This window comes from Squalius cephalus, assembly GCF_949319135.1.
Source record: "Squalius cephalus genome assembly, chromosome: 6".
NCBI lineage: Eukaryota > Metazoa > Chordata > Actinopteri > Cypriniformes > Leuciscidae > Squalius > Squalius cephalus.
Genome location: NC_137127.1, coordinates 40,737,860 through 40,764,631, shown reverse-complemented (window position 1 = coordinate 40,764,631; position 26,772 = coordinate 40,737,860). Strand labels below are relative to the sequence as shown.

At 39.3% G+C, this 26,772-nt stretch overlaps 1 protein-coding gene across 1 annotated transcript; it reads right to left on the bottom strand.

Annotated features, from left to right (window-relative positions):
• Positions 1-2,445: 2,445 nt before the first annotated feature.
• Positions 2,446-26,408, bottom strand: baz1b (bromodomain adjacent to zinc finger domain, 1B). Its single transcript, XM_079874331.1, has 18 exons — positions 25,714-26,408; positions 23,685-23,801; positions 19,630-19,774; positions 17,916-18,108; positions 17,377-17,696; positions 17,112-17,300; positions 14,228-15,728; positions 11,811-12,101; positions 11,348-11,468; positions 11,023-11,121; positions 10,720-10,897; positions 10,384-10,569; positions 9,102-9,249; positions 7,397-7,544; positions 7,066-7,172; positions 6,500-6,855; positions 5,974-6,080; positions 2,446-3,883 (listed from the first exon to the last, which is right to left on the bottom strand). Exons 1-18 carry the CDS (start codon positions 25,830-25,832, stop codon positions 3,208-3,210), a joined length of 5,001 nt encoding a protein of 1,666 aa, XP_079730457.1. The 5' UTR covers positions 25,833-26,408; the 3' UTR covers positions 2,446-3,207.
• Between the last annotated feature and the right edge of the window lie 364 nt (positions 26,409-26,772).

Below are 26,772 nucleotides of genomic sequence, written 5' to 3'. Positions count from 1 at the left end.
GCAGGAGCCGCTGAGACAAACGTCTTTCATGGGATAAAAGACTAAATCTCTCCAGATTATGACTGCTGCGCTTTCACCACGATCCGTAGAGTAAATCTAAAGCTATAGCTGAACTGAAACACACTCCTAATTTCAATAGTCTAATGACAAAATTCTTGAAGATAAAAAAAAATCCAATATTGAAAAAATGTCATCAATATCTTGAGTATTTAACATCGGCAATGAATTTTAATTGATCCTATTTTGAATAGGGTGAGGATTATATGAAAGTTATCTTATTGCAAATTATTCATCCCTTCCTGTTATTTTGGTAACACTACTTAACGCATAGGATAACGTGCATATGAATACAGTATTCATAAAGCATTGCACGTTTTGCAATCTCATATTTGCAGATTCCTTGTTATATCTGAAATCCGTTGTTTGTCGTGTTGTAATGCATTATACTTTCTAAAAGTGTAACAAGATAAGCAGTATGGTAACAAGTATTCATGAGACCATACAAACTATTACAAGGCATAATTAATGCATTACAAATACTTTTCTAATTATATAAAGGCTTTAAGTAAACTGTTACCATTATTTTTCTCATTTAAACCTAAATTATGAATCAAAATATATCTCAAACACAATCTCTGGTGATGCATGCCAAACTTCACCAATCCTTTAGTCCACTTAAACTCTGCCCCTGCAAACTCAAGTTTATCTGCCTCCACTTTTGAGGTCAACAGGCACATCTCAATCTAATCAACATCAAATAAACAGCGATGCGTTTAACTCCCCTTCTAGACACACTTGCAAAGTGCCATGAGCCTTTCCCTCGGGGGAATCCCCACCACCTTTTTGTTCAACTTTGTCAAGTGGATGAGGGAAATTTATTGAGTATGTGACAAGTGTGAAATTCACAGTACTCATAAAAGAGTAGGCAAAAACTTCCCGGATGACCTACTACTTCTGGCCAGATTTTGAAGTGCGCATCGGGTGGACACTTTACTGTCCCATGAGGCCACGGGAGAGGATTTGTGAATGGCAGTGAAGCGACGTAACTGACGCGGATAGGTCACATGATAATGACAACATGTAGTTCATTCAGATAACATTCATACTATACACAGAACATACTCTTTTAGAGCTTGCAATGTACTTACTCTCATGAGTAGGTACTTATTTTGAATATGCAATTTCAGACACAGCCTATATCTCAACTCCTGCATTTTAGATGAATTTCATTCTGGTATTGTTGTCACAGAATAAGCAGGAAGCTAATTTAAAACACAGCAAAAATGAGGTATTTTAAAAAGCATAATAACAGGAATAGCCTTCTTGGTTGAAAGCACCAAAACGCCTCATAAACAGCCCAACTAGGAGGTTCTATCAGTATTTTTAGGTCTCAGGTGATAAAAACCAGAGGGTATTATTAGAAACCATGACAAATCTTGGACATTGTACAATGTTTTATTAAAAAGTAAAGAAATTACACAAAAAAACAAAACAAAAATCCCCAAACTACCAGGCCCTCCCTCCCTGCCCCTCGCTTATGTATAACACAAGATTTTACAACTGGCAGTGATGCTGAAGGGGTCTTTAAAAAAAAAAATACTTTCAGAAAACTGAATGAAGTCTTAGGAAATATGTGGGTGCAAAAAGGGGTAAGGACATCCTTAAAGTTTAGTTTCCCTACCAGGTCCTGGAGCTATAAATGCATATGAAAACTGCTTTGACCACCACTAGTACCTCCTGAAAGCCACCTAGCAACTGAAAGAAAGCATTTACACCAGTGAGACGACTCGCTTTCCAAGCCCGAGAATCTTAGGGGTACATACCACAGTTTCAGTTCATTTTTTACTCGTGGATCTGGAAAACAACAGCATATCCATCGAATGGCCTGTTAAGCTACCAAGTGATGTCAAACCAAAACAAGTAGGTTATGATAGTGACTTTACTTCCGAAGATTAAGCCCAATCCAATTGGGGTGGAGGGAAATTAAATCAGAAAAAAAAACATAAAAAAAAAAAAAAAAAAAAAAAAATCCAGAATAGAGCCCTGAGCAGCACGTCTGCTGTGGACAAACATACCCATTTTAAACTTCCGTGGCTATGATCAAGAAACGAAATAGTCAAAGCTCATTATTTACATAGTAATATAAAAAGGAACTATGGTACTTCTGATGAATAGATTATACACTCATTTGTGGACACTGAACTGATCTGTGCCCATCAGATACTAGAATCTCACTCGAGTGTCTCCAAAAACAAAATTCACATTTGATTTTATCATCCTGATTTCAGGTTCAGTTAATCAAAGATTGTTAGGGGGAATATCACATTCAAATGTCAGTTTAACACCAAGGGGAACTTTTCTTTCCAAGACCACTGTAGTAGAGTGCCACCTACTGGTTTCCAGGGAATAAGATGATGCCAGGAATCACTAGATCCCAATAGGCCAATAAACAGGATCAGGAATCTCTTGCTTTTAAAAAACAGAAGTTGTTTAACCAAACTTAAGGATGACGGTTTTTATTGTAAAACAGCCAAAATAATAAATGACTAAAGAAAAGTAACAATTGGTGGCACACTCAAAAAATAAAGACTTTTAGATCAACGTCATACCACCATGGGGGTTTAGTGCCAATTAAACAGCTCTCATGAGACAGAAAACACAAAAGGTCAGTTTCATTGAAAGAGCCTAGTTCTGGACGGTCACCAGGTAATCAATTTGAAAGTCTGCATGAAGGTCTACGCTAAAGGATCTACGAGTTTCACCACTTTATAACGTTTTCAGGTCAACTTCTGCAGAGGAACCTCCTAAGTCATCAAAACGAGACATGGCTTGGTGGCATTCGCGAGTACAATTTTTTGGGGACATAGGGGGGTTACTTTTTTTTTAACTTTCATTTTTTTTTTAGGTCAAATATCAAATGAAAAAAAGTCTTAAGAGCTCAAAGAGATGACATCTCATTTTCAATGCAAATCCTCAGGTTGAAAAAAAAACAAGTGTCACCATTATTAATCAACTTACAAATATAAATCAGTTTTCTCCAATATTAACATAAAAACTTCCAAAATGTAAAATAAACAGAAACATCTACATCGGGGTGAAAAAGGGTTCTGTCCGATATGCAGCGGGTACGGGATGGCCTGTTTCGCCTTCTGATTAATAAGGAGGGGGTACGAAAACGAATACAAAGAACACAAAGCACCCTGGTCTTCATGAGCGTTTGAGCCTCTTGGAATGTCGCTGGCCGCCCGAGTCCTCGTCGCTGCTGGCCTCGTCCTTGTCTTCCGTCACACCTCGTGGTGTCCGTCTCGATCCAGTTCTCCTGCTGTCCCTCTCATTGTCGCTTTCCTGCTCTCGATAATCTTTCCGACTCGTCCGCTTGCTCTTCCTTCTCACAGTCACCTCCTCCTCCTCCTCATCATCTTCATCATCCTCGCTCTCGCTGTCAGCTTGGTTCCGTCGTCTACCGCTCTGTCTGGCCTTCCTTCGTCCCGAGACTTCCTCATCATCTTCCTTATGTCTGGATGTGGCTCTTTGCTTCCCGTTCTGTATCTTCCTCCTTCCCTCCACCTCTTCTTCGTCATCCTCCTCTTCGGAGGGAGTGGCGGGGCGTTTGCGCGTTCGCCGGCGCAGATAGCCGACCCCAGGGAGGCTCTTCTGCAGGAGCTCGACGAACGCCTGCTCTGTGCGTGTCATGCAGGTCAGGACGTTGCTGTCAGGCTGGTTGTATTCCTCTGCGTTTGAGAAGATGAGCTTCACGTCCTCGAGGAAATCGCTGGTGCTGTGGTACTGAGAGGATTTGAACTTGTCCTGCATGGAGGTGAAGTCCATCGGGGTGCTGATGATGTCCTGATAATCCTCTGCCTCTTCAGCAGAAACAGGTTCCCTGGATGAGGAGAAGAGACAGCACAGGAATGTTTTATGCCACGACTGCTTTCAGTCAATGCCTCCACTAAACTGCTTTAGCGTGGGCCATTTGATCGAAATTTTGAACCCCGTCATTTATATGCATCATTTACCCATGGCGGCTTGTCAATTAGCCAAACTGTTATAAACTGAAATCATAATTCTTAATATCACCAGATAATTTTTTTTACGAATTATAAAACTACTGTCAGAATATCCAACCTTGACAGGATACATACAGTACACTCACGTTAAGTGGCATGTACTATATAGCAAAACTCGACAGCTTGATTGTTATACCGTCAAAAAATATAAACTATATAACCATTCTGCGATATTAAAATTTGGATATTTAGTACACCCTACTTTATCTGCACACATACAGTACACAAACATAGCAAATCTCAGGAGCATGGTTGTTTATCTCATTGCAAAAAATATTATTGCACAGGTCTATATATAAAGTTGGTTATGTTACATCCAACTTTTTTCACATACATGCATTACACTTGCATAAAGTGATATATATTATATAGCAAACTTCAACTGCTTGATTATTTTTATTTTGTTGCTAAATGAAACATCTACCTCTTTATATAACGTTGAATATACAAGCATGTCCAACTTCATCCACATGCATACAGTATACTTGTCTATGGTGATGTATACTATATAGCAGGGCTATTCATTTGGCAGCCCAAGCCAATTCAAAAGGCCAGATCCGGCCCGCCAATCATCTCCATCCGACCCGAGGGCACCCCGACCTCCCTCCTCCTCCTGGCGGTGCATCTAAATTTGGTTTGATATGCGCATGGCCGCAGTGGTGCCAAGTTTAAAAGAGTTGCGTTTACTCCCGGTCGTGGACACTAGCATAAATAAAACCAACACGATCTCATCAAAATGAGTGAGAAGCGAGACATCCAGTGAGAAGCGGTTCAATTCGACAGACCAGAAAATCACTCAATTTAACTAGTTTTAAATCGGATGAATTAGCCTCAACATTCCCAACACGACTGATGAGGTAAACAGCAGAAACATTGTGCCATGAACGAAGTGAGAACACTTTAAATCCCCTAATCACCACCCTTACAAACATTTACCATAGTTTGGCAGAAATGTGGATTATTTATATAGAATAATATGTTATAGTCATTTATATTGCATTAGATTTATTAGGTGGGTAGAGGAATATATATTTCATTGTGTGTATAGTTTTTTCCTGTGTTTAGGCATTTTTTTATACAGTGGTAGTGAGTGAGTAGCCATGCATGGTTTTTACCTGTGTCTCACGGTCAGAATATTTTCATTTATGCCTATAATACTTATAAATAAAATAATTCTTTACCAATAAAGACGAGCATGTATAATTATATTTGTTCACAGCTGTAAACAAGTTATTTATTATGGTCTTATAAATCTGCATACTGTTGGGCACCACATTTCCAAGTAAATACAATACTTTTTTTAGGTTTACTTTATTTATTACTTATTGAAACATAACAGTATCAGTAAATAAGCTACTGTTTCAATAAATAAGATAAACCCACCAGCCCTCCTCAACTTTTTGATTTAATAATCCGGCCCTCAAAAGAAGCTAACTGAATAGCCCTGCTATATAACATCTCTCAAAAGCTTGATTGCTTGAATTGTCGCAAAATGTAAATGAAATTATCACCCAGCTTAAATCTGCTAAATGCAACTAATAACGCATGAAAATATTAAGATATTATAGACATTAACATTTATAATGTGATTCTTTGTAAAGCTGCTCTATAGCAATGTGTATCGTGAAAAGTGTTGTATAAATAAATGTGACTTGAATGTGAGTATAGATGTATGTGTAGGGTTGTCACAATTTTCTCTATACCAGTTACCACAGGGAAAAAATAAAATTGTATAAATATTAAATTAAAACAATGGGACATAGCCTTTAGGTACTGAAGTAAATTAAATAGCAAACTTTTACCTTAAGTCTATTAAAAAGTTATTACATTAATTGTGATTAACAAATCTATTTGTGTATTAAAACGGTCACAAAATCATATGCCTTTGTAATGTCTGAGGGTTTACCTGAAGGGCCAGCTGTATCTGTATTTCATGAGCTTCTGAAGGATCTCCTCACATTTCTCCAGCTCAACAGCTTTTTTCTTTAATTGAGGCTTAGAGCTCTGTCGGATCTGCACACAATCAAAAACACTTCAGAAACACTCACATATGGTGCTTTCATACTCCTGAACATTCATATAGGTCTATATTAGTACAGTGACTAATACTTAATGTCCCTACACTTGCACTGTTCATTTAAAAAAAAAAAAATGTTGTAGCCTCAACATAAGCAATCATTATGCTTGAAAAAATGTTGTTGCCTCAACACAAGCAAGCATTATGCTTGTTAATGAACAAATTGTTCTTTCACCAGTACTTTTTAATGATTCAGCTGAACCCATTTGAAAAGATTTAGTGAATCAATTGTCTCAGTTGTGCAATTGTTTTAGAAGGCAATCAAAAATGAACCTAACATTTTTAAAGATCTATACTGCAAACGGGGAACAGTACTGAACATAGACCTCACTTCCACATGTCTTGTTTTACTCACCAGCTCGTCGATGTCAGCGGGGTGGCTCGGTGCAGGCCGTGATTTAGGTGACTGTTTGGAAGCAGGTTTGGGAGGTGGTTTAGGATCTTGCTTGGGAGCAGGTTTGGGAGCAGCTTTGGGAGCAGGTTTAGGATCTTGTTTGGGAGGTTTAGGATCTTGTTTTGGAGAAGGCTTAGGATCTGGTTTGGAAACAGATCTGAGAGCAGGTTTGGGATCTGATCTAGAAGAAGATCTGAGAGCAGGTTTGGGATCTGGCTTGGAAGCGGGTCTGGAACTAGGAGGCGAATGCTTCTTCTGTGGTTGTTTGCTCTGCACTTTAGGCTTCAAAGATGTCTTCACCTTTTTCCTAGGTCTTACTGTGACAACCAAAACAGACAACTAGAGTTTGTGCCAATACTTAAAACAAAGTTTCAAGCACTTCAGCATGACATGATGCTATAGTACATTTGATAGTTTTTTTTGGTGCATTTTTGGTATGAAAACATTAATACAAATTGATGAAGTAAAAATTGCACTCTTAATGAAAACAAAGTGTATTGGTTCTCAAAGCTCTTAGTGACACTCACAGCTGTGGCCTGTGTCCCTGTATTCTTCTTCCGATTCTTCCTCGTCAGACTCTTCTTCATCTTCCTCCTCTGAATCCTCCTCTTCCTCAGTGTCCTCATTATAATTTCTGCACATGCAAAGATTTGTAAATGAATTGAACTTTTGAGCATAGAAAAAAAAAACAGAAAGCTACACTAGCCACATATTTATATTCATTTAACTGGGAAAACTAAAACTTTTAGACAAATGCTTCAAAAACATTTAAGCAAACCCTGAATGACTAGAGCTTATTTACAGTGGTAAAGCTAGAAAGAAGAAAAAAATTTTTTTTTACAATGCGTGAGCACTAACCTGCCCCTGGAGCTGCGTCGGGCAGTGGTTGGCTGACAGGCTGGGCAGAGCCATTCACCCGCCGGTATACGGTACAGAGCCGGTCGCAGACAGAACAGGTGGAAGGCTTTATTACACTCATCACACAGAATCAACTTATCATCCTCTCCTGCAGAGAAAGACATTCAGAAACCAGATCAATTACACATTAAATCTTCCTGTTTCCATGCAGTACTTCCTCTTGTGTGCAGCTCACATTACAGCAACAGGTGCCGTTTAAATCTTAGACATTCGCTCTTTGATGGCCATTCTCTCCCTTGTGCATTTCATACTCTAAAGGTGTGAAGTCAACTACTCCCTGTGACGCTGTGAGTCTGAAGGTCATTTGTTTCACATACAGTATGCTGTTTTCCAAATTATTATGTAAGTGACATCAGAAGGATTTCAAAATTATTATTTAGTGTTTTTATCACATTAAAAGAGATAATGCTATAAACAGCCAAAATTGTGTTTCGTAATAGCAGAAGGATCAGATATTTAAGCAAATCACAAGTTTTATTTAAAATAATGTATCACTGTCTAAGTAGATAATGCCTATGAATAATATTTTCCATTATATTAATGTCCAAATATTGCTTCCCAGATAATGTGATTTTCAGGCTGTAAAACTGAAGTAATTTTAAGGGCTGAAAATATGAAGACATAGGATTTAAACAGAAACATTTTACAGGCCTTGGTTTTGGGACACATTCTTGATATAGACAAGGTTTGAACAAAATCGGAGAACAGTGCAACAACAACAACAACCTGTAATTCCATTTTAACCCAGAAGACTCTGACAGTGCACAGGCACCTGCCTGATAAATAGCCTATATTAATTTAAAAAAAAAAAATGTTTGGCCGACGCGACGCAGTTTTGTTGCTGCGTTGACCAAAGCGCCGCAGCATTGGCGAGCTTGTGCTCACGCCGCGGTCAAAGTTAAAAATAGTTCAACTTTTGCCGCTGTGCTCTGTGACGATTACCCGTGCGGCCAATAAATACGGAACATCCAAACAAGCACAGAAATCAAAATGAAAACTCCGCCTACTTTTGCTCTGGCCAGCGTAGCGCAAATCGCTCTGTATCTGAAGGGCTACATTTTGTTTCTCCGTTTAATAAACAAACTATTCAGTCAGATAGGTATTTGTTGTGAAAGAAATAGTTACAATTTTCAAGCATTCAATCCCAGATGTAAGCACTTTTCAAACCTTGAAAACATCAAAATTCAAGCATTTTCAAGGATTTCAAGCACCCGTACGAAGCCTGTATGAATTACATTAATGCAAATATTGTTGATAATTTTGCTAAAAAAAATAAAAATCAAAAATCAAAATCAATCAATCATGCCTTTATTTTGACACTATTTCTGACACCATCGTGTCATTCTGTGAATGAGAAAGCGAAACTGGTGCATGTTGCATTCCCAAATGCATGTTAAAACTCACAGCACATGCAGAGAATGAAGTAACCAGGTGTAAACAGGCCCTAAGAGTCAATCAATGCGTTTTTACTGATCGGATAGCCATCTGATTTATCAAAACGATTCCATTTACACCTGGTCACTTAAATGTGTTGTCGCAAAACAGATATAAATCCGAACTTCAGTTCCCGGCGCTATATGCGGATTTAATGGAGTGCGCGTCACCGAAAGCAACAGAGATGAGCTGTATTTTATTGATGTCTCACCTTTCCTGCGGCACACTTTACAGCGAGCATTCTCTGCAGACATGTCCCACTTGATGCAGGCGTCCAGCATGCCGAGCAACGCATGCATGCGAGAAAAAGTCTGAGCTTCACGGACGGCAGTTTTCCACTTCTCCACCGCCGTGGCCACCTAGAAATTCAATATGCACAAGTTTAGTGTAGTTTGAACATTATATACACTCACACTACTTTTAAAGGGGTAGTTCACCCAGAAATTATAAAATTGTCATCAATTACTCTCTCATGTCATTCCAAACCAGTAAGACTTTCGTTCACCTTCGAAACACGAGGACTTTAAATCAAATCTGAGAGATTTCTGTCCCTCCACTGAGTTCACGCAACAACTACTGCGATGCTTCAAAAAGTTCACAAGGAGAACGTAAACTAATCCATATGAATCGAGTGGTTTAGTTAAAAATTCAGATTTAATTTAGGCTTTTATTCATACTTCAAAACATTGATCAGTGAACAAACAGAAGCTCAATCGAACATGCTTGAAGTGCGAGTACAAACCTCTTGCTGAAGCTCAAACGTGCTGCGTAACACGAGAATGAACCTCATTTCTTCTCACACGTCAAGCGAACATGCTTGAGCTTCCGTTTACCACAACTGATGTGCGAGTTGATGAATGTTCATATGTGAATAAAAGCCTAAAGTAAATCTGTTCATGATGTAAAGCGATCATGTTTCTTCAGGAAATTTTAACTAAACCACTTGATTCATATGGATTAGTTTTACGATATGTTTATGAATTTTTTGAAGCGTCAGTTGCGTGGACCGTCAATGGAGGGACAGAAATCTCAGATTTCATTAAAAAAAGATCTTCATTTGTGTTCTAAAGATGAACGATAGTCTTACAGGTTTGGAATGACATGAGGGTGAGTAAATGATAGAATTTCCATTTTTGGGGGTATAAAGATTTGGGGTTAGTTTAAAAAAAATATTTTATTCAGCTTTGTCATTACGGAAATATAATTACATTTAAAATATATTAAAACACTGTCTTTGTTCTGTTTTTATTAGTTCTAATGCATGGAATTTGTGTATTTTTCCTTAATTTCTGTTTGCTTCAATCAATGCCTGCAGTGTTAACTTGACTGAGAAGTACATATCATTGTTTTAATTTGTTAACATTTATATTCATTTTTAACTTTTAAACACAGCCGTTTGTTTTGTATATTTTTTGGCTATGGTATTGAGAATAATGAAATCAATTACTGAAATGTTAGTGTCATGAAGCCCTATTGAGCACAAATGCACTCACCCTGGCCTCTTCTGCCAGTCTCTTCTGATCATCCACTTCTTCTGCAGTCGTACTCTCCTCTCCCCCAGTCTTCTTTTTCTTCTTCTGTTTGGGCGCCATGAAGCCCTGCAGAAACTTCTTGATCACGCTCTCTTGCAGGGTGATCACACACTCGCCAAAATCCTGCAGTTTCTCCAAGTTCTGCACCTGAAAACACAAGTGAGAGGTCAGGTAGGTTCAAAGTGGTGGAGAGATCCATGAAGCAGGGCTGGGCAGTATTATTGACCAAAATCTTATTTCACGGGATGGTAATGGTGTAAGCGCCCACCCTCACCACAAGATCTTAATGTTTCTCACCCTCTCCTCAAACTCAGACGTGTCCTCCATGTATCCCAGGCCTCCTTTCTGCAGACGAGAGGCTACCTCGAAAATGTCAGTGCGCAAGAATTTAAGCAGTTCCTGGTATCCGTCGCACGTCTTAAGGCCTGGGTTACCTTTTTTTGTCAGATGGATGGAATGCAAGATTTCCTGGTAACTAAAACACAAAAGAAAACCATCTGAATTCTTCATTCATTTTTACTGGGATTGAAAGCAAGTAAGTTGTGAAAATGTATTTTCAGGAGGAAGGGGATGTGTGCACGTGTATTTTTATATACTCACTTGACCTGCAGCCTGAGTTTAAGTTCACTCTCTCTTACTCCCTGAGAGTGAAGACTCTCTATTAGTTCATCGAGGTCTTTTGGTGAATCACACACAAACCTGGTAAAACAGTTTAAGAACAAGCATTTGTGTTGCCACCCAATACTGATATATCTTGACAGATGTCATGCCATGTCCTAATTAAAGTTAATTTTAACCCATTTTAGACCTTTTTCTTATTGGAGGCCTTTCCTCCCAAAAAATGTGTAGTCTCATACAAAAATTACTTAAAGGCTGATTTCCCAGACACCAAATGATACAGCTGGGAATTTGCAAGAACATTTACCAGAGGTTTTGGCCTTGTTTGGGCACAGTGGTCTCAATACAAGTCTCTGGCACTGGCGCCCCCTGCTGGCCATTTTCATTAGAAGTGCTGACTATGCTGCCCTCATCCTCTTTCTCTCCATCTGAGAAGGCAAGGAACAGACACGTTCAAACATACTGCATTTCAATGAAAGTAACATTATTCTATTATACATTTAGAAGTTAGATCTGAATTTTTTGCTTTTTTTTCCTACTCCAAACATAAACCATTTTACATGGATTGTACTTGACTACACCCGTTAAGTAGAAGTTTGTACCAAAAACCAAGAAAATGGTTGCTTCTATAAACAACAGATGTGGTACATCTCCCAGAAAATCTAGTCTGGCCAACAGGTTTTATGCGTCTAACATTTAAATTCTGCCAAAAAGTCTGGTCAATAACACATTTACAATAAAGTATTTAGAAAGTGCAAAGGTAGACTAACCTTCTGTCTCCTCCTCTTTCTTTAACTCGTCATCTTCCTCTGTCGACACCGGCTCCTCTTCAGGAGGAAGAGTGAACGTGTAGTCTATACTCTCATGAACCCATCCTTTTTCAATATACAGCCCAGGAACCACATCGGAGAACAGCCAATACCGGTTGTGATTTCGGTCAGTGCCCAGCGGTGTTTTCCTCAACGCCAGCTTCGCTTTAGTGACAGCCTCCTGGAAGGCTTTCTCTGCTGCAGCTTTCTGCCTCCTTATGCGCTCCTCCTCTGCTTCTTTCTCCATACGCTCTGCAGGAGATGCATACATACATTTTATTTAAAAAGATAATTTTTATTATCTTATTTTGAGGTCGCACAGATTAAATTTCGGGAGCAAATGCGACCAAAATGGTCGCAATTTCAAGTCTCAAGTTTTGGAACGGCAAAACAAAATTTCAAGTCAAATTTTTTTTGGAAGAAAGTTCAAAAGAACAGCATTAATTTAAAATAGAAATCTTGTGTAACAATATAAATGGCCTTTACGGTCACTTTTGATCAATTTAATGCATCCTTTCGTTGTTCAAAAAGGAAAAACCGAAACTAGCGGACTGCAGATATACAAACCGTAAACAAAGCAGCGCTTGCTTTCCATTTTGAATATCAATCACACTGATCACTTTCTTCATTCCAGTCGGCTCATGTTATTATGAAAATATTTGTGCATTCAAATGCTCAGGTAAGATGACTTGTTTGCTCGCTTTCATCACTTTCACTTTTATTCTCGTGCACCGACTCGTTTGCTAAGCTGAACAGCCAGAGTTCGCTCTCTCACCGATGGCCCGACGCAGATTCAACATGCGGAATCGGCTCAAAATACCCTGATGTGTCCGACTAGAGCCCACGGTGTGGAACACACCGGAAAACCTGAGCTGACCGATGCTCAAAATCGACCCGACGGTTAACTGTCGGCTTGATGTGTCGGGGCCTTTAAGCAAACAAACAATTCTAAAACTCAACCATTTCACATTTAACTTGCTGCTCTCTTTAATTACCCTGTTCTGATACAGACTGTCTACATTGTGTCTCTCAGTGCCCTACTTTCAGGGTATGTTCACACTTGGTAGGTTTGGTTTGATTAAAGTGAACTCTGGAGCAATTGCCCTGTAAGTGTAGTTAATTTTGTGTGAACGCTGCCATCCGAACCCTGACGCGCACCAAACAAGCGGACCGAGAACGCTGAAAAGATGGGTCTTGGCCCACTTCCAAATGAAATCTGGTGCGTTTCGACTGAAGTATGAACAGAGCATGGACCATAGACATCTAAACAAACCAAAAACAGGATGTGAAGTCACAAGATGCATCCCTAAACAGGACAGAATGCTGAAGCATACCTTATTTTTTCTAGTCATAGGAGCTACGTTGTCCATTACAGTTCGGTACAGGCATCTGAAATGCAGTCTCCTTCCAGCAGATCTTGATTTAGGGGCTGTTTACACCTGGCCACTTTCGTTTTCTATGATCGGATAGCTATCAGATCGTGAAAAGACCAGGTGTAAATGCCCTCCGTAACGCATTTGAGACGGATTTCAATTCGATCGCACAAACCACTTCAGTCGGAGGTCTGGGTCGCATTCCAGACGAAACTGGACAAGTGTAAATGCATCTGGTTTTTGAAACCACATATGTAAATTGTACTCCTCCCAACAATGCTAAAAAATAAATAAACGTGTGAGCGTGTTATAGTCTACATGTCATGTTAAAGCCAGATATGACGGCACTACTGCAACACGCATCACCACAGATGAGCAGCCGAGCGTCTATTCGTCAAGCCAACGCACAAACTATCGCAAATCAAAGTGAAAGTAAGTCGTAGACTGCTCTCCCCTATTGCGGTCTTTGATTTTGAGATTAGCTGATTATCAATAAAATGCAGCTCATATCTGTTGCTTTCGCTGATGTGAACTCCATTAAATCTGCATATAGCGCGAGAACTGAAGATCGGATTTATATCCGTTTTGCGAAAACACATTAATGTGACCAGGTGTAAATGGAATCGTTTTGATAAATCAGATAGCTATCCGATCTGAGAAAACGCATGAAGTGGCCAGGTGTAAACAGCCCCTTATATGTGCAATGGAGGAATTCCTGCAACTGTTCTGACTTCTGAAAACATTTGAGTTCTCAGCTGGTCAAAATACCACACGTATAACAAGCACATTTAACCCAGCACACAGTATTGTTTTGGATATTTGTTAGTTAGTTCTGTCACAAAACACTGGGTTTTTTTAGGTTCAATCTTAAAAATTACAGTGTGAACGCCAAGCGAACCAGGACTATTGTTTTGCTTATTTTGGTCCGGACCAAAAGAACCAAGAGGCCCGAACTACAAGAACATTTACCATTTACAAGTTCACTTTTTTTTACTCATCTCTCACCTTTGTTTTGCCGTTCCTGTTCTTCCTTTTCTTTTTTGGCCTGAATGGACATCAAGCGTCTGCTTTTCACTGTGCTGATCATGTCCTCCGGCTCTGGTTCCACTTTGGCAGGGACCTTAGGTGTCTCTTTTTTCACGTTTGAATCTTTCCTCCCATCTGCCCTCATTACAGCATCTCCACTAGCATCAGTTTTTGCCTCCATCTGCTCTTTCCGTTTCTGCTTCTCCGCCCTCTTACGTTCATTGACTTCTTTGAGCGTGGCGAGCCGCTCCTTCCATAGCTCGGCTGATCGCTGCTGCATGGCCTCCACGTGATCCTCCACCGAATAGGTCATGAGGATACGATGAGACAGCGCCACCAGCAGGCTGACCTTCTCCTGAGGGGTCAGTTCAAACACCTCCGATGTCTCAAGCTTTTCCAAAAACTCGCTGCTCACCACGTCATCGTAGCCCCCACCAGGCTGCCAGCCATCTGAGCCACGGGCACTCTCTTCCTCATGTGCATCCGTTGGCCGCAAACACAGGCGCACCAGCTCGGATACGGAGTGCATGGTCAGAGGAATCTCGGATAACGGCATGTCCAGTTCACTGTAACCTTCGGCCAGCTCATCTTGCAGAAGCGTTTGCAGCAGAACCACCAGCACACGGTTCAAGTAGAGGAAACCCGCCTTGTCTCCAGCTATAGCCTCCATCAGAGCGATAGAGGTGATGGGATACTGGTCATCAGGCATCAGGAGGCCAGAGTAGCACTGAAGGAACTCCACTACCATGGCTATGTCACCAAAGAGGGCGTTGGGAAGCCCCTCGGGCATGTCGAACAAACGGAATGTTGGCAAGCATTTGCCTTCGAGTTCCTGGTCTTCGTAACGGCGCGACATCTCCCGCCTCATCTGCATCTCCTTCTCTCTACGCTCTTTGGCTTTCTCACGCAGCTTCTGCTTGACTTCCTGACGCTTCTGACGTAGAACATCCTGTTTCTCCTCCTCGGTCATGAGGGCCCATCTGCGTTTTTGCTCAAGGAGTTCCCAGCGTTTCTGCACCAGCTCTTTCAGCTCCTCGGGAAGTCGTCCGCGATCCTCTGCGGACAGCGTTTTTGCTGCCTTAGACACCAGTGTGGACAGAGCGGTCTTCTTGTCTTCTTTGCCTTTATTCTCCTTGTAAAACCGAAGGAGATGCAAGGCCATAGGCGGAAAAGGTTTGCCCAGCTTAGCGGAGCCAGTACTTAAACTTCGCCCTCGCTTTTTTGGACTAGCTGGAGCAGGTGGACTTTTAGCAAGATCCAAAAGGGTCATCTGCTTCATTTTGGGTTTCTTGATGATTTTCTCATCCTTTTTGGAGAGCTTCTGGCCATTGGGAGTCTTGGTGACTCCACTCTTGCGGCTCTTTTTGGGGTCAGTGGATTTTTTGTTTGATTTTGGGGTGCTGAGGATGTTTTCCCCATCAGACTTCTTGGAAGTACCTGAGTTTTTCATTTTTAAAGGTGATCCATTAACTTTCTTCACCTGAATAAAAGAAAATGACTTTTTAATTAAAAATACACAAACATGACATAAATACAATAAAATGCACAAATAACTCAATCGGGCAGTCTAATTAAAGAGCATAAGATGTATTTTAGTCATCTCATATACAAATTAATGGCATAAAAGTGGTTTCAAAATGATGTGCCGCCCATCTCGTAGGGAAGTGGGAATTCTGGAAGTAATACAATGAAGTTCCAGGAAGTCCCTGGAAGTCCCTGAGGCATATTTGGAGTTTCTGCGCGAGGGCGCCCTCTAGCGTCCAGAATGAATGAAACAAATGCCCAGTAACGCTCACTCAATCCTATTTTAGGTTAAAAAAAAAAAATAGCACAACAATACTTCTTTCTAAAGAAACTTATATGATAATCCATACGTTTGTACAGGAGTTTTTTCCCCCACAATGGATGCATCAGAGGCTCATATTTCATATTAAATAGATGGTCTCCGATTCAGATTTTGCATACCTCCTGACAATTTATAAAAAATTATATATTTTATAATAAATCCTTACACCTTTCTAATGATTTATAGTCATAGGCTGCCTGCATGTTAAGTTTTCCGTAAAAATACTATTACTTTATTGTTAGCTTTATTCTTAAATACTGTACTTTTAAATCATATTTTGTTCCATAATTATTTATTTATTTATTTATTTATTATTTGTCATATGAATATATAAGCAAAAGCACAAACGAACCATACATATACATATATATATACATATACATATATATAGTTTTTTTTACAAATCATGCAGGCTTAATTCATATTTTTAACAAAATCCTTATTTCTGAAAAATACTTTAATAGGACTACAGAATCAAGTTGCCATCTAAAAAAAAAAAGAGCTGATTTAATTTTGTTCATCTTCAAATTATTTCTATTATTTTCTATTCAAATTATTTCTAAACTTTCATTTCAGCAAATTATTGTTTTTTTATCGTATTATGCATGTATTTTTATTAGAGGTCGACCGATTCATTGGTTTTGCCCATATATTGGAACCGATAGTTGATTGGTGTAGAATTCGTTCTGTAGAATTTCTCATTTTAATATATTCATATTTATAAATTTATTTAATTTAGCACATTTCAGTTCAGCAGTTTTACTTGGAGTGTTATGCTTTATTTTTTATCCAGTATCCATTTTTAAAACTATCGGTCGATTAATTGGTTATCGGCACGTACGGTCAAACCTAAATATCGGTATCGGTAAAATCCACTATCGGTCGACCTCTAATTTTTATCCTCTTGAAATTAAATAGTGCTATATACATCTATATCAGCCAATCACTATTTTATAGCCAACGTTTTTGCCATCTGCTCACATGATTAGATTTTGCAAGTACTCTGCTCAAACACACCTGCATATGACTCCAGAGGGTTGGACTGAGAGGTATGTTCTGGGAGTCTTTTTTCTTTTTCTTCTTTTCCCCTTTTACATTTACTCCCTCACTGTCTGTTCCCGTCTCTCCAGTCTTCAGCTTCTTATTGGGTTTACCTTCGGGCGAGCTCATGCTTTTCCTCTTAGTTGATGGATTTTCTGCCAAAAACTAAACAAAGAAAACGTTAATATAACTTTTTTTATGAAAGCACTTCTTTCTAAAGCATATCACGTACGTATCCCACCTTGTGAGGGTCCAGTAAAAAGTCACTGAATTTGCTCGGCAGGTTGAATTTTTTCACCAACTCATCCTCCACCACCCAGGGGGCGCTCTCTCCCGACCCCAACCTCAGAGCGTAATGTCTGATGAAGTAGCGCATGATTTCTTTGTTGGGAGGCCGCTCCGTTCTGAACAGGCTGTCTACGGGGACGTCACTGATTACTTTGTCCTCATTAAGAAGTTTGACGTCGTACTTGTGGGGCAGAAATTTGGGCATGACCCATTTCTTCTTTTCTTCTTTCATACTGGTTGGGAGTTTTCTGGGTGAGCGACGGGCCCTATCAGCTACAGACAAAAAAAAAATTATGCAAATGTCTTTTTTATTCTACCTGGTTCAATCAGGGTTTAATGTATATAACAGTAATTAATATACAATTACTGGTCAGTTGAATAATACCAGTAACTAACAACAACAATAATAATAATAATATTAAATATGAATTTTATTTTGTATTTTTGAATATAATGAAAGACATCATGAATGAACGTAAAGAGCAGTCTTACAGAGACTCTCTCTCCTGCTCTCCTCCTCTTTGGGCAGTGGCTCCTTCTTCAGGTTCTCCTGACTGGCGTTCTCTTTATCACTGGATGGAGAATCACAAGCTCCTTCCATCTTTTTCTCCACATTTTCTTCCGGAGGATTCTCCAGCGGATGAAGCTTTACCACTTTCACACGCAAAGTCTTATCATTGCCAACCTTACAGAGAGAGCAAGACAGAATTACCATTTCACATCCATAAAGAGAGAACAGAAGAGAGGGAGAAAGACAGATAATATGCCCAATTCAACATCATTATAATACTACATATTCAGGGTTCCCACATAAATAAATGTAATTTATGAGAAAAAAAATAAATGCCAATAAATTTCCATGACTTTTTGATGTGATCATTTGATAGAGATCACATCCACATTACTAATTATTTAAGTAATATCTAAGCAAATATGTAAGAACTGGGCATAAGTAGACAGAATAAAAAAAAAACAAATTAGACAAATTCCAATGAAAAAAAGTCCCACACTACATACAAGTATGGTTGCAACGGTATGCGATTTTCACGGTATGATATCAGTCTCGGAAAAGATCAAGGTTTTACAGTATACAGTATTATTTATTATTATCATCAGTTAAGATGAAACAGTGGAATGATGGAAACAGTGTTAATGTGTGATGTGTTTTTAAGCATTAATGTGAATGTATCTGTCTCCAGTGTCAAAGACAAATTTCCGCTCTGTGACAAACAGAAAACCATTTGTTTGTTATGTTTTTGGATAATTGAAAGTTGAATAAACAAGTCTAATCAATTTAATTTAATTTGATTATGGATTAGATTAACAACTTGTTTTTATCATTAATAATTGATTAATTTAAGAATAGAGTCCTATGAAATGTATTTTTCATAGTTATTTTTTCTTATGATTTGATACAAATACATTGTCAAACATGGTGATTAATTAAATTGTTAGTCATTTATTTGATTATGTTTTAATATGTAACCAAATGAAAAATTAACTTTTAACCTTTTATTTTTGTGCTGCACAACAGAGATTTACTAAATTAAATAATGGACAAAACATTATATTCCATAAAGGTTTAAATAAATTGTTATTGTTAATTATTATTAGAACTTTGAGAAGCACATTCTATTGTAAAACAGTATACATCTCTGTAAATATATTTGTCAAGTTCTTCAAGTTAAACTGAACTTATTTTGACGGGTTATAGTGAAGACCTTTAAGTTTCAGAGTGTATTTGACAGTTTCTCTCAAATAAAATGACAAAATGCTCATTAAGCGTTCTCTCAGAGCAGCTCTGGAGATGTTCTCATATTGTGAAACGGCAGACGCTGAGAGTCACGCATACTTGAGTATGTAGCAGACGAAGCGGCGCAGCTCATACGCAAAAACATGCAGATTATATATTTATATAGCAGTTTTTTGCGCTTTAATATTCACAGACCATGTTGCGATTTGATTTATTGTACAGTTCTACTTTTGATTTATTCAACCATCCATCAATTTGTGCATTTTATGTGACATCTGCATTATAATAAATTCTATTTTCATGACCGGACTGATTCCGGGATTCTCTCTGCATCGCGGAAATCACACAGCCTTAAGTTACAACAGGAGGGATGGTGTTCTCGAATATAGGTGAACATACAGGTGTACCATTACCCTACATACAAGCATCAAAATATTAGATCCAAGTTCATACCAAGAAGTCGCACTCCTCGCCCACAGCGTACTTGGTGAGGATCTCCACCCAGACCAGATCCACTAGCTTATCGAGAGATACTGTGTTATGGTGAACAATCTCCAGAACAGGCTTCTCAAACCACACCGGATACTCCTCCTGAAGCCTGCCAAATATAAAACCATTCTATATTATCGGAAACATAAGTAAACAAATGATTCACTCACCATAACTTGAAAAACTTTATGAAAATATGCTTTGATTTGCTAACCAATGCAGGGCTAGACACTTTGTTGGCCAGAGTGAAAGACGCTCAGGACAGTCGATGGAATCGTCACTGGCCCAGTTTCTTACCTGAATACTACTGTTAGACTTCCCTGAAAACATTTATTTCGGGAGGATTTGTGTTAAACACCAGTAAAGCTCATTTGAAAACAATACAACTTCATACTCTTCATGGCCAGCAGAGGGAGATGAGAAACACGGGAGTGAAGAATGAACAGTAAAAATAGCATCCAAAACACATTGACCCTTAAAGCAGCATAACGCTCTATATGGTCTGTACTGCAAACTGTTGTGAGTGTGCGCGTGTGTCTGGTTACATAAGCAGCTTACGAGACTAAACTGCTTTCTCTCGCTCTCTCTCTCCCACACACCAGAAGTTGTAGAAATCTGTTTGAATGTCAGTTGAGCAGGTCAGAGCGTTTCTCTACACTTCTGCTGAATACACTCTTATTAGAAGGGGGGAGTGATGGCACAAGGGCACCAATGAAATAGCAGAGGTGTGGTCATATGACACTCCCTCATCACAACAGCCTGACAATAGTTCTGTTTAAAAGCTCTCTGCTATATACAGCAGACATGCTGGAAAATAAAGGGTTGCAACACCCAATGAATTTCCATGCCTTTAAGGCAGGGTTTCTCAAACTCGGTCCTGGAGGCCCACTGTCCTGCACAGTTTAGCTCCAACCCTGATCAAACACACCTGAGCAAGCTAATCAATGTCTTCAGGATCACTAGAAACTCACAGCTAAGTGTGTTTGATCAGGGTTGGAGCTAAACTGTGCAGGACAGTGGCCCTCCAGGACCGAGTTTGAGAAACCCTGCTTTAAGGGGTTCCAGATTACTAATTTTATACAAACTGCACAAAGAATAATTTCAAGTCAATCAAATATTTCAGAGCCAAGTACAGGTATATTTGAATAGCGTTAAGAAAGAGTTAAGAGTCAGTGAATCGGGTTAGACTGCCTGATTCGTTTCTAGGCCTGGAAATCACAATTTTAAAATTACAATATTTCCAGGTATTCCATGATCTAAAACAGCACTTTTTCAATATCACTGAGACACTATTATAGTTTTTAGTAATATTTTGAATTGGTTTATATTGTAATATTTTCTTTTTTAATTTTAGTTAAAGTTTTAGTAATTTTGTTGTGTGTTTGTCAGGGTTTTTTTATGTTGTAGCTTAAGTTGATGTAATAAATGAAATTTGTGCTGCCTTGGGAACAAGCTGAAATAATTAATCGTTTATTTTGAGTTAACATTTATTTTTTCTAGTAACAAGTTTTAGTAAACCACTAACCCTCCCAATAACTCAGATAATGTATGACAACAGCTACAGCTTAAACCTATTGAGCTGCTTACCTATCCAGCATTTCTGTGCCTCAGATAAGCACAAATGCAAGGTGGCACTGGCAGCTCACTACATATTGAGACAGCCAAAAATGCCCAGTAGATCTCTAAATATAGAGATACAGATATGGCGGCAAATCAATGCCAATAATAAACGAGCGCACAACTGATGCGGGCGCGCGCGGTAAATGACATACACGAGAGGATAACAGATCTACACGCGAAGAAACGGGAACTCGCGAGCTCATTCAAACCCTGCGCGCGCGCATGACATCATCTCAGCATGCAATACAAGCCCTCGCGCGCGCGCATGATCATTCCCCACGCGCTCGCGCTTGATCTGCTCTCGACTGCTGCTTTTGCTCGCTCAAACAATTTTATTTTTGGCAGTCGAGGGGCGGGACTTACTGTTTTAATAACCTCAAATGTCATTGGTTACTTTTCCAGAAGTCAGTTGCGATTGGACGCCTGTCCAATGACTCGTAATTCACTTGACTTGAGACATGAGACATCACTTCATTTGTTTAATTTATTGTGGTTTATTAATGTGTAATGTGATTTAATGCATTGTTAATATAGAATAGATTCTTACCAGATACTTTATTAACAGAAAGTCTTATTGCATTGTGTTGTTAAGAGATATTTAGGCTACAGACTAATGACGCATTTCCATTGCAAATTGACCAAACTTTGTTTACATTTTTACATTTTATATTTATAACACTGTGATTTGTGATATTGGCATTAAAATATCTAAAAGAAATTGGAGAAAAATGGAAATGTAAAGTCATACAGGCGAAACTCGAAAAATTAGAATAGGCTAAGTTCATGTGCAAAAGTTCATTTATTTCAGTAATTCAACTTACAAGGTGAAACTAATATATTATATAGACTCATTACATGCAAAGTGAGATATTTCAAGCCTTTATTTGTTATAATTTTGATGATTATGGCTTACAGTTTATGAAAACCTTTTTACAATATTCAAATTTTTAATTTGTTTCTAATTTTGAACTTTTGCATGATGTTCTAACTTTTCGAGTTTCACCTGTATTTGCTGTATATCACCACTGCATTACCACTATACTCTCATTCACCACTATTTACGTTTACCCAACCAAAATTATATTGGTTCTGAGAACCTCAGAAATGTAAAACGTGTCCATTAAATAGTTGCAAATATAACAAGGGCTTTGGATGAAAGATACATTACTATATCAATATTCAAGAGTTGTGTAAGCTTTTTGTTATCATCCTGTGTATTACTATTATGTCAATTTTGAGGGGTTTATTATATTTTCTATTAAATGTAAAAGGGATTCTGGCTTCTCAAGTTAAGATACAGTACACAGCATAAATGATTACACCCCTCTGAAACCCAACAAATTCAGAATTTTTTCTTTATCTAGGACATTTTTTTTTTTAAAGATATGTTATGTTCAGATGGGGTGTAATCATTTATACTGTGTACTGTACTTGCCTCATACTTTCTCTTATTAGGTTATTAGCTTACAAAAAGTTAGATGGTTAAGATCACTATATAATATTTTAATATCTAATTTGCTGGGTCTAATAATTTGCTGGGTTTAATTTTGTTCCTCTATATTTTGTAGCAAATTCTGAAAAGGCATTTGTAATTCATGCTGTGTACTGTATCTTAACTTGAGAGGCCAGAACCCCTTTTGCATTTAATAGAAAACATAATTAACCACTTATATTACCTAAAAATTTATACAAAATTTGGTCAATTTGCAATGCTAATAACCATGGAAATGCGTCATTAGTCTGTAGCCTAAATATCTCTTAACAACACAATGCAATAAGACTTTCTGTTAATAAAGTATCTGGTAAGAATCTATTCTATTTTAACAAGGCATTAAATCACATTACACATTAATAAACCACAATAAATAAAACAAATTAAGTGATGTCTCATGTCTCAAGTCAAGTGAATTACTAGTCATTGGACAGGCGTCCAATCGCAACTGACTTCTGGAAAAGGGGAAAAGTAACCAATGACATTTGAGGTTATTAAAACAGTAAGTCCCGCCCCTCGACTGCCAAAAATAAAATTGTTTGAGCGAGCAAAAGCAGCAGTCGAGAGCAGATCAAGCGCGAGCGCGTGGGGAATGATCATGCGCGCGCGCGAGGGCTTGTATTGCGTGCAGAGATGATGTCATGCGCGCGCGCAGGGTTTGAATGAGCTCGCGAGTTCCCGTTTCTTCGCGTGTAGATCTGTTATCCTCTCGTGTATGTCATTTACCGCGCGCGCCCGCATCAGTTGTGCGCTCGTTTATTATTGGCATTGATTTGCCGCCATATACAGAGTCCCAAAAAAAAAAAAAAAAAAAAAAACACTGAGAAGGACTTAATTAATGGAGGACCGATAACTGAATGATGCTCATATCATATCACTCATGTATGAGCTCATTTGTGTTACTTACAGCTCAGTGACCTCCTGCTCCTCTTCCCAAGCCTCCTTATGTGTAAGCTGGCTGCTGCCAGTGCTTTTGCACGTCCATATCCGCTCTCCATACCTGCGCAGTCGAGCTTCATACTCTCTGAACAACAGCATTAAGGACAAACAACGCAGTCAAACACTTCTAGCTCTTCAGCACTTCCACAGCAGAGCTGCCCTGCCGTCCCTCCTTTATGAGAGACTCATTCATAATTAATGAATGTGTGTAACACACAAGCTCAGTAATTAAAGGGCCAGCAGCAGCAGAACCTCCATGAACATTTTTCGATATAAATTTGCAAGAACAGGAAGCAAAAATACAAGAGAAGAGTTTCAGTAAAATTTATATTACAGGCACTCTGAAAAGAGTCAAACCACCTTACCAAAAGGCAAGAGAAATACTTTTTGCTCTGTTCATGTATTAATTATGTAAATGTTTATCCAAGCATAATAAATAATTACTGGTCACCTAATGTGGGCTTTAAATATCCGATATCAGTATATCTAGAAACCTGGTTATGAAAGCAAACAAGACAGACAAAAATGCTCAAATTAAATATTTTTTTTAAAACTTGTTTTAAATTATGACTTGGTCAAAACATGTAGATTTCACAACAGACAAGCAAAACCTAAATGGCAGATGCCGATCGCCGCAAAAAAACAAAAACAAATATTGTCTGATTAATTATTATATCATCATCATTCCATCATTAGATCTAAAAAACGTCTTATGAAAGCTACTGACTTAAAACTTTTACTTGCTTCAAACACTTTTTTGGCAGATCTAGAACACACACTTGATGGGAGAAACCGGAAAACTGTCTAGTTTTTGGTGCTGGAACAGAAACAAGCGTTTAAAGTTTAAGCACGTGATTAAATCTTTAGAATGAGTCAGAAAGACAGTTTTCAATTTGTATAACGTGCACCGACCTCCATCCTACAGCCTTCTCCCCAAAGCCCCGCCCTCCACATACACGTTAGCCAATCCGATGTCACAAAACCCGAACGCAGAGAGTGATTGAGACGCAGGGAGAGTTTCTGATTGGCTAGTTTTCTGATTCCGTAAAACATGCGGGCCAAGTTCACTTTCTTTTATAGGCTACCATTTAGAGACAGGTGTGGTTCGTCAGGAAACCTGTTACCGTGACATCTGTCAAATAAGAGATTTTGTGTGAGATAAATAAAACTCCGTCTCTCTCTACACCATATAAATATCAATTTTTTTTGGAGCAAATCTCTAGTCAAATTTACAAAAACATCATATAGTCAACAAATATGCGAATGCTGCATTTAACAACATAAATCAAAAGACTAAAATACGCGGTTGCTGATGTCAGCTCTACTCATCCAGACGATTATGACCAAATTCACGTGGCGTGCGATGAACATTTCGCGCGCAAATGACCTCGCGCAGCAGCTGCACGTGAACTCGCACTTTCCCCTCCGGTGGCAGCCTGAGCTGAAACTATATAAGTACAATCAGAGCCACACTCCCAGTATACAGATAACGGTCAATCTCAATCTTGGAGCATCAATCTATAAACTCATATCCGTGAACTGTAAATGAAAGCGAGTGCGCGCGAGTTACACAAGACTGAGTCATAGCAGCTTGGATGAGAAACTGCTTAGCCGCCAGACGTCACACTAACACTCCTGGAGCTAGCTCGCTAACACTAGCTCGCTCTAAAATGCACACAGGACAACAACCACCTCTCAATAACATGAATTTTACAAGGTTTCAGCACTCAAAATCAGACAAATATAACATTAAGCCCTGCCTTAAAAGAGTGTAATCCCGGATGATCTAAACGTCATGTCACCTTTAGCCTGTTAGCGTTACAATGAGATGCAGCGCGCAAGATGAAAACAATAATAACCGCTTAAATGCGCGCACTGTGCTCGCACGCGCTCAGAACCCACGATCCGCGTGGAAACAACATATGGAGACTCTCGCGGACGCATGTGTGTGTGTTCAGGGTTCGCGGGAGGATAGTGGAGGCAGTGGGAAAGGATACTCTTTGTTCCTGAAGGCCTCTTTAGAGTGCTCGATGATGAACACCTCCTCTCCTGGGCCCGGCGGCTCCGACAGCGGCTTCACCAGCGGGTACGGCTTCCGGCCTAGCAACGGTGCCATCGCGTGCGGGCTGCTGCGGTCCTGGATGTATCGGCAACGTGAACTACTGAACTAACCCACCGCTCAATCTCAGCTTAAACTGAATATGGAGTGAAATCCGCGCGTCTCAGCGGCGTAGCATGGGGGCTAGGCTAGCGCGCGCTGCTTTTACTTACTTTTTACAAAGCGCGTGAAAACAAAACAAAACAAAACTACGGCTTTACTGGTCAGTTACATCTCCTGTGCGAAATCCGTTGGTTTGGGGCAGCCGGTGGGGTCATCGTGAGATGGTTGAAAAGAGCGTAAGAAGTGAACGGAAGCTCCTCCTGAGTGCCGGGGATGGAAGCGCGAAAGGCGGCCCGTCAGAGCTGGTATGGCGGGCTTTCTTATGCCGCTCAGGTCCGTGTTGCTGTCGATTCTCCAGGCCAAAGCGACGTACCAATCCCTTTCCCGCAGCGACTATAGACCGCGTAGATACTGTTTTGAAGGACGTGCTGATTACATAAACAAACAACAGGGTTTATAGCTTATTGAAAAATGGCGGGAGTTCCTGCAACACCGGCAACATTCCGTACAACCTCAAAACTCCGTTACCCCGGTAGCAAGCTGCAACGCAAGGATAAGTCCCGCCCATCGCCTCCAACTATTGGTTACTAAACAACTACGACATCGACTGAGGTATTTTATTGGCCGCTTGAACTGTCAGTTATACCTACTCCACCTTTTGTCAAAGGAACACCCCTCCAATCATAAATACAAGGCGTGTTTGGAAGCGTGGCTAGAGGTCAGTTTGTGGTAAATTCATATATAATTTCAAAATGGCAATTTGACTCATGTACTTTTGCTTTAATTAAGGACATTTTATTTTTGTAAGAACATAAATTTTGAGGCCTAGCGTTTAGCTGAAAGGGGCAGCTGTTATAGAATTTAAATAGAGCAATAGACAATAGAGCGTGCACAC

Coding starts and splice junctions, on each gene's coding strand:
- baz1b (XM_079874331.1), bottom strand. CDS start 25,832: ATGGCACCGTTGCTAGGCCGGAAGCCGTACCCGCTGGTGAAGCCGCTG. Junction 10,898..11,022: donor AAACTCAGGCTGCAGGTCAA/GTGAGTATATAA, acceptor TTTGTGTTTTAG/TTACCAGGAAATCTTGCATT. Junction 3,884..5,973: donor AGATACAGCTGGCCCTTCAG/GTAAACCCTCAG, acceptor CTCCTCATCCAG/GGAACCTGTTTCTGCTGAAG.